Here is a 12,032-nt window from a genome sequence, read left to right on the forward strand (position 1 = left end):
GTGGAGTCTGCTTGTCTCAGCCACATAGGGTGCTTAAGAGAGACACGTCGTCTTGTACAGAATGACTCTGAATGGAGCTCTGAGTGACGCCTGACCACAGAGAATTCTATACAATACGCACATCGACGGATGTTGGGTAAATGAACTGTCATATGTAGAATAAGATGAAACCCACACACCGATTATAGGTCTAAACTGACCTGACGAAGATCCAAACGGATCGAACCGTTGTCACTCAAATAAAGAATCATCTATAATCGGTGTGCGGGTTCCATCCTATTCGACATACAGCATGACGTCTGACCATGGCCATATTTCCCGCCATCTGAAGTACCGCTTGCTACTCCCTTTCCATGTTCTCATAACACTAGGACTCATCCAAGCCATGAACATTTACAGAGATCGGCCCGGACGAATCTTCATTATGACTTTGTTTTAAGAGTGACCTTTCAGGGCGGCGATGACATTGCCTTTCGCTGACTAATCATAAGGGACAGGAATGTGATATGTGAGGCGTGGGAGGAGGAGAACACAGCGCATGTTCCGTATAAAGCCTTGTCAGCACCGTGGACATGTATATCCATAACAGCGCTTTAAGAGCTCACACCCGGCGGCCATTTTCTATTCCTGGCCCTGTAGGATGGGTACATTTCATCCGTGAGTACTACACCTCCGATTCGATGTTGTCTTAATCACGCTGATCATCACCCCCCTCCTCCTCTTCCTCTGTGCTGTCCGTCCATTAGGGGGGCTGTGATTGGCTGGAGCCCGATGGGGGCAGCGGGTCCTCGGCGTTGGGGGCGTCTGGCGCGGGTTGGTGCTGATGGCCTCGGGGGAGGATGTAGGAAGTGGGTTCATTGACATGTCCTGGGATCGATAGAGGAGAGAATCCAAATCTCAACAGTGTAACTCAATCACACTGCCTAGAGAGCACCCCCCCCCCCCTCAACCCCCCCACCACGCCCCACCTCCCGCCATGCGGATAGGTAAGAAGTGGGCAGGGCCAACATAGGGTCGGGGCAGTGAAGGAGGTAATATAGGGGCAGGCTCAGGTTGCTCCAACTTGATTAGTGTTTTCAGCAAGCTGAACTGTCACAGATCAATATCCCCCAACACTGGTTTTCCTTAAGTGTAACGGCTAAATACCTCAATGGTCAGTAAACACAATTACAGTGCTGCAGGCGTGCATTAGTGGTCTTTGAGTGGCTCTACCAAATTTAGAGTATCATGGTGGACGATGGATCGTGTCCAGAGAGCATTAATGCATCACGTGATCTGCTTTCATAGGTCCAATACAAAACGGGTCCCAGAGCGTTGTACGCAGAATGTCTCAATACAGAATCCACCTCTGCTACCCACTTCTCAGAATGTTTGGTATGCTGTAGTATATATATATATTTTTTTACAATATAGTGTACACTATGGGTCAATAATAATTTAGTCATGAAAGTGTACATCTCTCTCTCAGCGAATAGACTTTCCTCGAGGGCAAAACAGCCTCATCTTTCACAGTTATACTGCAGGCTTCAGCTCGGGCTCACCAAACAGCCAATACGATCCTATCGGTTCAGTTCAGTTCAGTTCAGTCGCCCCCTTGTGGTTCGTTAAAAATAATACCTTTCTTGGTAACGGGTGAATCACAGCTCGAGAACATATACGGACATTCAGAATCCTCGATTGTCTGTAAACAAATGTATATGAGATATAAGAATAAGATGGGTGGATTACTCATACATTGATAGAGAATCCGAACAGAAGTTACATCTCTGAACTATACCCAGATTCACCCGGATAATGAGACCAAGTTGATTGAACATGACATTCTCTCTCTGCAGAATACACAAACAGAGCGAGAGAGAGAGAGAGAGAGAGAGAGAGAGAGAGAGAGAGAGAGAGAGAGAGAGTCCGAAAAGTGACTCGGGGGTGATCCTCATCTCTTGCTCGCACGAATCGCGTATGTCGTCTTCTACTGCAGGAGTCAGGGTGGACGTGCCCCTCTTCTGTTCGTGCACGACTCTCGCCTCCGCAGTGCACTGCTGGATAGCGCTGAGTACAGTAGGTCTGCGCGTGGACGCGGCACGCACCAGTGACCTGCCTAAGCGACGCATCCCATTTCAAAGGTCCCGAACGAGCAAAGAAGAGCATACATGGGAAATGCACCACGGACTCATTGATGAAATAACACTGTCACTGGAATTAGGATGAACAATTTTCCGTCTGTTCCGCACTTTGCATCCACCACTTAGAAGCCTATAGCTTGTTTGTTTAGGACACTCTAGGGAAGCGACGCATGATGAGTACCTTATCGCTGCTGGTGCTGTTTGGAGCGGTGAGTAAGATACTTGATTTGTATCACTCTGATTAATAGAAATGCTTGTTCTTATATTTATATGAGAGAACACGTGGTGATTTGATGCTTTGCGGTTTGAAAGTGGAGTCGTGTTGGGAAGGGGACTTGCTTCAGTAGCGTCCCGCGTATTTCTTCAAGTGACAGTGAAGTGATGGTGGCCAATTATCGCGCCACGCTTCTGAGATGAGCCGATCCGTGAAGCGCTTTGCCCTTCCAATAACACCACGGAACATTTTCCATTAATTATGGGCCTATACCTGAAACCTGTAAGCCCTATAGGATACTGGAGGTTTCATGAATGGAAGTGTGTCTTACTCCGGGGAACAGCCAATAGGCTACATTTTCAGTGACAGGTGCGTGCTATGAACCATAGTTTTAGTTTCTCCATAAAATCACATGCTCAAGTGATCACATGATCCCATAAAAACAGAAATAACAGTCGTGAAAGGCATTAAGTAGGCTAGTATAGTAAATGGCCTGATGCGATAGAGATGCTCAGAAGTTGAGATGGGTAGACGAGGTTTACAGTTCATCCCGTGTCTTGAGTGATTTCATCTATTTATTATATATCATTATAATTCAAAGGGTTTCAGCAAATTAATTAATATGCATGTATGATGCACTGTGCTGAATGACGGTGATGATGATGTTGACCATGATGATGGTGGTGGTGATGGTGCTGGTGGTGATGGTGAGGAGGAGGAGGAGGAAGATGTTGAAGTTTCTGCTGAGGTTTGGTATGCAGCTTTCCAGGACAGCTGGTGTGTCTCTGTCTCAGTCAACATGTGAACAGCTCAGTGTGCCTCAGGACCCGCGTCTATTATGACAGCTGCTCTACAGCAAGCCGGAGCTGCCACGCCACTTTTCTAGAATTAAGTTGAGACATAAACTCTCTAATTGACTATGAAATCGGGGAGACTACAGACCTGGCAGGCCAAGGGTGGGTGACCTGCTGTTGTGTGTGTGTGTGTGTGAGAGAGAGCTCAACTCAGAGAGACTCAGATTAAGTGACATTGGCTCACCAAAGACCGATAGTTATCAATTTAACTGACTCACAATGATTCGCATCAATACAAATTCAATAGGCTTGGGCGGCATCCCAAGATTGTATTCACACGGTTCTAAAATTCAACCCGAGACCACATTCAAATAAAAACTGAGGTTTGGAGGAAACGTTTTTCATAGATTTGAGGTGGATAAGGAAAGGTCCTGACGTGTGGTTTGGCAGTGTTCAGTGGACAAAAAATCACATCTCAAGTGCTTTGGAAAACTCTTGGGCAACTCTTTGGCAATGCAAGTCACAGACTTAACAGGGTAGGAGGTGATGAGATTATGTGGAACAGTAGGTGGAGGATATTGAAAGAGAGGGAGAGAGAGAGAGAGAGAGAGAGAGAGCTACTCTCGATGCATCTGTTTTTGAATGAACGCAGGGATGGAGTGAGGCGAGTGACGGGGGTTGAAAGAGCGCGTCTACGCAAGAGAGGATAATGGTGGAAAATCTCTTCTCTTTTTTTGTCGTCGATACGCAAGTGGTGACACATGAAAGCGTTTCAGCCAAATGTTAATGATCATGAATTCTGAATGCGGTTTTTCTTATTGTTTCCTTATCGGATAGTTAGTTTCCCTTCTGCAAACATGCATCGGTTCTGTTCCCAGGAAAGCTGTGTGGGGTCAGAGAGAGAGAGAGAGAGAGAGATAGACAGAGAGAGAGAGAGAGAGAGAGAGAGACAGAGAGAGACAGAGAGAGAAAAAGAGTAGATCATATTTGGCAGGAACGATTGTGTTACTGAGTGTGTGTGTGTGTTTGTGTGTGTATGTGTGCGTGTGTGCATGTGTGTGTGTGCATGTGTGTGTGTGCATGTGTATGTGTGTGTGCATGTGTGTGTGTGTTTGTGTGTGCGTGTGTGCATGTGTGTGTGTGCATATGTGTGTGTGTGCATGTGTGTGTGTGTGTGTGTATGTGTGAGAGAGAGAGAACATGTGTGTGAACGGTCTGAATGAAGGCAAAATTGTGCACTCAGCAGCTTCAAAGTAAAAACAGAGTGGTTGACTCACACTGCAGGGGCCCCATCATCAGCTATCATCTACTGACCACATGGCCGACACCTCCCACAGCCAGCGCTCACACCACATCCACCATCCCACATCCACCATCCCTCATCCACCATCCCTCATCCACCATCCCACATCCACCATCCCACATCCACCATCCCTCATCCACCATCCCACATCCACCATCCCACATCCACCATCCCACATCCACCATCCCTCATCCACCATCCCACATCCACCATCCCACATCCACCATCCCACATCCACCATCCCTCATCCACCATCCCACATCCACCATCCCTCATCCACCATCCCACATCCACTATCCCACATCCACCATCCCTCATCGACCATCCCACATCCACCATCCCACATCCACCATCCCTCATCCACCATCCCACATCCACCATCCCACATCCACCATCCCACATCCCACATCCCACATCCAACAGCCCACATCCACCATCCCACATCCCTCATCCACCATCCCACATCCACCATCCCACATCCACCATCCCACATCCACCATCCCACATCCACCATCCCTCATCCACCATCCCACATCCACCATCCCTCATCCACCATCCCACATCCACCATCCCACATCCACCATCCCACATCCACCATCCCACATCCACCATCCCTCATCCACCATCCCACATCCACCATCCCACATCCACCATCCCTCATCCACCATCCCACATCCACCATCCCTCATCCACCATCCCACATCCACCATCCCTCATCCACCATCCCACATCCACCATCCCACATCCACCACCCCTCATCGACCATCCCACATCCACCATCCCTCATCCACCATCCCACATCCACCATCCCACATCCACCATCCCACATCCACCATCCCACATCCACCATCCCTCATCCACCATCCCACATCCACCATCCCACATCCACCATCCCACATCCACCATCCCTCATCCACCATCCCACATCCACCATCCCACATCCACCATCCCTCATCCACCATCCCACATCCACCATCCCACATCCTCCAGCCCTCATCCACCATCCCACATCCTCCAGCCCTCATCCACCATCCCACATCCACCATCCAACATCCACCATCCCTCATCCAACATCCAACATCCCACATCCACCATCCCACATCCACCATCCCACATCCCACATCCAACAGCCCACATCCACCATCCCACATCCACCATCCCTCATCCACCATCCCACATCCAACAGCCCACATCCACCATCCCACATCCAACAGCCCACATCCACCATCCCACATCCAACAGCGCACATCCAACATCCCACATCCAACATCCCACATCCACCATCCCACATCCAACATCCCACATCCACCATCCCAGATCCAACAGCCCACATCCTCCATCCCACATCCACCATCCCACATCCACCATCCCACATCCTCCATCCCACATCCACCATCCACCATCCCACATCCACCATCCTTCATCCACCATCCCACATCCACCATCCCACATCCAACATCCCACATCCACCATCCCACATCCACCATCCCACATCCACTATCCCACAATCACCATCTCACATCCAACAGCCCACATCCACCACCAGCAGGACAGATAAGAGCGCTTAGCCCTCCGGACGAGAACAAGTGACAAAAAAAATGAGTGAGGGCGTCCCCCCTCTGAATGAATGGTCAAGTCTAGAGAGAGGGAGGTGACAAGAGATAAGCAATGCTTCATGAAGGTGTGTACTCTGTGTGTGTGTGTGTGTGTGTGTGTGTGTGTTTGTGTGTTTACTGGGGGAAGGGTTAGGTATTCTCACCTTTTCTTTAGGCTGGGGGATGTTTATATTGTGCACATGTGTTTAACGGTTGTTGCTTTGACCAGGGGAGTGGAGGGGGTGGGGGGGTGGGTTGTGTCATGTCATCGCCAGTGTGCGTGTGAGTCTTGATGCGCGTTTTGGCGGGCACCGACCGTTTCAGCACACCGCTTTATCAAAAGTCTTCGGGCGGGGCGGGGGTGTGGAGGAAAGGATTTATCGTACATCTTGATAGAGTTCGTATTCGTAAGAACGGACTGCGCACCTGGTTGCAATTGTAGAGCTTTCGCAAATCTATTTTGTGTATGAGTCAGAGATCGCGCGCCTGCGTGCGTGTGTGTGTGTGTGTGTACGCGTGCATGTGTTTGTCCTCTCTAACGTCGTGTCCCCCCATGCTGCTCTGTGCTCAGGTGGCGATGGCGGTGGCGTCCAAGACGGGTCGCGCGGTGCTGCTGCCCTGTGAGTCGGGTCAGTACACCCAGAGCGGAGACTGCTGCGAGGAGTGCCCCCCCGGGGAGGGCGTGGTCAAGAAATGCGGGGCCACGCAGACCGTCTGCGCCCAGTGCATGGACAGTGAGTAGGACCGTCCGTATATACATGCAAACGCAGCACATGCACACACGGGCGCATGCACAGATGCACTCCTTCCTCCTCCTCCTCCTCCTCCCTCGCCTCCCTCCTCCTCCTCCTCCGCCTCCTTCCTCCTCCTACATCCTCCTCCTCCTCCTCCTCCTCCTCCTCCTCCTCCTCCTCCTCCTCTGCCTCCTTCCTCCTACCTCCTCCTTCCTCCTCCTCCTCCTCCTCCTCCTCTTTCCTCCTCCTCCTCCTCCTTCCTCCTCCTCTTCCTCTTACCTCCTCCTCCTCCTCCTTCCTCCTCCCTCCTCCTCTTCCTCTTACCTCCTCCTCCTCCTCTGCCTCCTTCCTCCTCCTCCTCCTCCGCCTCCTTCTTCCTCCTCCTCCTCCTCCTCTTCCTCCTACCTCCTCCTCCTCCTCCCTCTGCCTCCTTCCTCCTCCTCCCCCTCCTCCTCCTACGACTGCAAATGCTAAAACCAACGTCCAAGAATTGAAACTTCCTCGGCTGAAAGTGAGATAAACCAAGCCAAAGCTAAATATATCCTAACTGTTGTTACTTTACTGAAGTGTTGTGGAAATACTTTAGTGTTTAGTGCTTGTAATTGGGTCCAAATGTGTTCAGCTACACCTCAGCCTGTGAACCATTAACGGGGGATTCTAGGGGAGGACAGGGGCGGGAGGAGAGCCAACGCCGAGGAAAACCCAGCGAGGACGAGCTCTGAACAAACAACCATCTGCTTGTTCAGCGTTCTCTCTGCCTCGCTGTTGCACTCTCAGGTGTTCCTACGAGCTCTTTCCTAGAACGCAAAGAGTACAAATACAAAGAATAGTTCGTACAGGTCGCCGTCGAGTTCAGGTGGAGGGGTAGAACGGGAGATTTAGTCCTCTGCGTCGGCGATGATAAGTGCGTTTTGGTTTTATGTTACTTCACAGGCTTAACCCTGTGGCCGGCACATTAGGCGAAACCATGGCGACTGATTAAAAGCAACGTGTAGTTCGAGATGCGGGTATCACGTTCGCCACGTCCGTTTTACGTCCGGGCCAGACGAGGCGCAGAGAGAGGAGAGAGGAACCTAAACTCTGGAAGAGGGGAGGAGGAATGGAATGGGGGAGGCGCCAAGGAGGAAGGAGAATAATTCATAATTATCGGCACATAAACACGAATGATAGATCGCAGCAGGAAGTGGAGGATGAGAGGGAGCCAGCTCCTCGGCCGAGGAACAGAGACGGCCTGTGTGTGTTTGTGTCACTTGAGGTCAGTGATAGTGGACGCCGAAGCTGATCCTCGACGTTCTGCTTGGACGCAGATCAGAGCCCGCTGCCCCCGCCTCCACGCACGCACACACACACGCACACACACACACACACAAGTCCCCTTCTCTCTGCTCCACATCCTCTCCAACTCCCTCCGCCGGCCCCTACAGCACATCGCTCCCACGCGGATGAGTCCGCATGACTCATCCGCTGGCCCTAGGGGGGCCAGCACCCAAAGGGCAGGACCTGCTTCAGTCATTCTATTTGGCATAGTGATACATCCAGGGCTCTTTACTCATTTGATCCAGCTAATTGTTGCGCCATATTTTCGAAGCCCATTGTGCCTCCATCAGAGAGCAATTACCTTGAGCTTCGGTACAGTAGTGCTATTCAATACCGATAAACATTTAACAATTAAGCTGAAATGCCCGAGAGGTTTCAGTCAATTTCCATCACCAGTCCATTTTTTTTTCTTAATCAAATCTTAATGAACTCAGTGCACCTGAGAGTTATGGAAATGGAAGCCAGTAGTTGAAGTCACTGACCTTTACCTGAAAAACAAAACCTATTTCCACGTAGATAGAAGCACTACCCCCTAAAGTGCAGATATTAATATTTCACAATCACAAAAAAACATCCAGCACATCCATTTCCTGTGTCATGGTAAATACGGGTGCATCTTTATTTACCTCTTTCTCTCAATACTCTACTTCCTGTCAGTGTAACCCTCCCCTCCCCAGTGCCCCCCCCCCCGGTCTAGACGGCTGCTAACGTCAGCACACGGCTAAAATATTTATCAGTCCTTTCCTCTCATCTCGGCCTGTTCGGAGGAGACAACAGGCCCAGCGGAGAAATGGGGGGCCACTCGCCCCTGAGCAGGCAGGGAGGGGGGGGGGGGGGCGGACAGGAAAAAGGAAGAGCCGCTCCGGCCTAAGAAGCATTTTTAAAAGACCTCTGACTGGCTGGGGGTCAGCGGGGAATTCGGGAAGGGGGGAGAGTGGACGTATGGCCTCCTCAGCCAATGATGTGTGTGTGTGAGAGAGAGAGAGAGAGAGAGAGAGAAAGAGAGAGAGAGAGAGAGAGAAAGAAGGGGGGAGGCTCACAGTGACAGGTACTCCGTGACTCCACATCGGAAGCTACTGTACCTCTCTAGGGTAATCAGGAACTCTTAAGGGTTGCCAGATTTGATTATGACTTCCTCTTTTTAATCTCATGATAATGACAGTAATAATCCCTTCAAAACAGATGTTTTAAACCTGAAGGGAAGCAATCCTGTCCCTTGAAGCGTGGCTATAATTACACACAGTCCAAAAAAAAAAGAAGAAAAAGTTTAGCCTAATAAAGAGACTAAACTTTTAGATTAGATTAAGTCTAATAAAAACAGCATGCAGGTCTCTCAACATTGTAAATGTTTTCACCGCGGGTTGAAGGCACGTAGGACATATAGGAACAGACCCCACGACCAATGGCTGCCCGCCCCAGAAGCCCCCTCCCAGAATGTGCTGATTGTGGAGAAGAGGAGGGACACTGGAGAATCTCAAGGATGTCTAGACATGCATTATTGATGACCGTAATGGGGTCGAAACATCAGAGTGTTTGAGTAGGGGCTTCTCAGGCTGAATTGGCACATTTGTAGTGCACTTATGACCCCGCGGCTACCCCCCCCACCCACACCACCACCCCTCAACCACAAAACAAGTGACAAAATCGTTTTAGGAGAGAAATGACAGTGGCTCTGTCTGAGAGGACAAAACCAAGGTTTAGGATAGTTCTCAAGGAGCAAGGCCCTCATATAACTACAACCCACATGAATTCACCTTCATCATGAGTACGAGGTCCCTCATCTCTCTCTTTCTCTCTCTATCTTTGCTCTCTCCTCTGCATATGGTCACATTTAGCCATGTTTATATACATCGACTTCTAGGGGATTTATGCGTACAAGATAAAATTAGGTGCCTGTGCCTTGCGGGTTAATTGGAAAAGATGGAGAAAAGTTGCACCGTCAAGCCTGGCTGAAAAGAAAAACAAATGCTCCAAGCTCCCTTCCTGTTCAAATCGTTATTTATCCCTACGGTCAGCTATTTATCTGACCGATCAAGGGTCCGGCTCACTCCGTCAACGTCAGTCTCCGGAGCCGACGAGGGAAACCTTGAGGAAGAACAACAACGATGATGAGCCGCCACATGGAGTCCGACTGAACTTTGAACCGGGACACATTTCCCCAGGTCTGTTCTTCTGACTAGGCCGTACATCAGCGGTTTCTGGTGGGATCACTACTGCCGTAGCATGGAGTCATGCTTGAATCATCCACGTTTGATTCATCCATTTCAGCCGCCCTCCTCCGCTGGTATAGCTCCAGTGGATTTGACCTAGTTTCTAGTCCTGCTACTATGTTTTCAGTCGCGCTGTTATGTTCTCGGTGCTGTCCTGGGTCTTCTCTGGCTGGGCCTGTCGAGTGACAGGTCTCATTGTCACGGTCTAAACCGTGCTGTCGTTTACAAGGTGTTAAGAGCTATTAGACACCGCCTATCCCAGTGTTTACATGCCAGAGAAGCTTAATAAGCACGACGAGCGCTGGGACATCGCCCCAGGCCTTTTCACACTGGCACACACGGCTACTCCACAAAGCAACAGCCACAGTGTACCCTTCATGTCTAAAAAACATACACACACGCACACACAAGCACGCACACGTACACACAGATACCCACACACACCACAAGGACTGAAGTCTTAAAGCTGCACTTCCAGTCTGAAGGCAGATGTCCCGGTCGCGGGCTCCTGCTCTGTGAAGCATCACACAGAAGTATAAAATGTGATTTGGGGAACGTTTCCTTCCCTCTGTATCCCTGCTGTGCTGTCATCCCAGTCAATCTCCTCAGCCCCCCCCACCCCACCAAATACCCTCATCTCGTACTACTGCTAAAATACCACTGCCCCCCCCTTCCATGAATAATACAGTAGGGCTCCAATTATATCGGAAAACAATTCCATAGGAGCATGCAATATTAATGTAGGGCTTTTGTAGTGCTAAAAACCCCCGGAATGTAAATAACCTAATCTGGGGGTCAGCGTTTCCACAGTAATTCACACATTCCCGAACTGTTTCATCCCAGGAAACATTCTAAACTTTCCCAGCCAATTAGCCGGCAGGGCTGTTATCCAGGTCTTTCTAGTCTCCTCCGGCTCAGCAGCGTGGCTGTGTGCTACTTCTGCACTTAAAAGAGCTCTCAGAAACAGCCAAACAGCTAATAACTCAACCCTGAATTAAACTCAAACTCGGCTTGACTGACTTTGACAAGAGGCCTTCGTCCGGTCGTCGTCCGCCAACGCGAGCTGCGCCACTGGGGGGGTCACGTCGGACGGTCGTCGGCACAGGAAGTGCTCTAGGGACTCTGCTCTCAACAGGAGCACCTTTCATGTCCCAGAATCCCCGGCTTTTTAAAAACGAGTCAGGTCGTCACACCGAAGGCCTCTCTCTCTCTCTCCCCTCCTGTCTCTTCCCGTCTTAGTCGCTCGCTCGAATCCTTATTTCTCTTCTTCTTTCTCCTGTCTCCCCCCCCCCCCTCCCCCCCTCCCCAACCCCCCACCCCCCCCCCCTCCAGGTGAAACCTACTCAGAGAACTACAGCCACACGGAGGCGTGCCGACCGTGCACCCAGTGCCTGGGCCTGATGCGCATGCAGACGCCGTGCACCGACTCCAATGACGCCATCTGCGTCTGCGACTACGGCTACTTCCTCAACAGGATGTTGAACCGCTGCGAGCCGTGTACTGTGTGCACCGCCGGCGAGGGCGTGCTGGACCACTGCGACCACAACCGCGACACGGTGTGCGAGGAGTGCACGGACGACACCTACTCGGACCGGGACAGCTCGCTGGACCCTTGTCTGCCCTGCACGGTGTGTGACGAGGGCATCGAGGTGGAGCTGAGCTCATGCAGTCCGGTTCAGGACTCCGTCTGCCACAGTAAGAAAGCCGATCTCGCTCGCGCACGCGCACACACACACACACACACA

The 12,032-nt window shown here is 50.7% G+C and overlaps 1 protein-coding gene across 1 annotated transcript in view; it reads left to right on the forward strand.

Annotated features, from left to right (window-relative positions):
• Positions 1-6,546: 6,546 nt before the first annotated feature.
• ngfra (nerve growth factor receptor a (TNFR superfamily, member 16)) overlaps positions 6,547-12,032 on the forward strand; it is a gene marked incomplete at both ends in the record, with an annotated part of 22,293 nt that continues 16,807 nt past the window's right edge. Inside the window, 2 exons of the mRNA XM_084448444.1 lie at positions 6,547-6,760; positions 11,620-11,982. Coding sequence (XP_084304570.1) covers positions 6,547-6,760; positions 11,620-11,982 — 577 coding nt within the window. The remainder of the gene's footprint in view (positions 6,761-11,619; positions 11,983-12,032) is intronic.

The sequence above is a fragment of the Borostomias antarcticus genome (assembly GCF_949987555.1).
Source record: "Borostomias antarcticus genome assembly, chromosome: 14".
Taxonomy (NCBI): Eukaryota; Metazoa; Chordata; class Actinopteri; order Stomiiformes; family Stomiidae; genus Borostomias; species Borostomias antarcticus.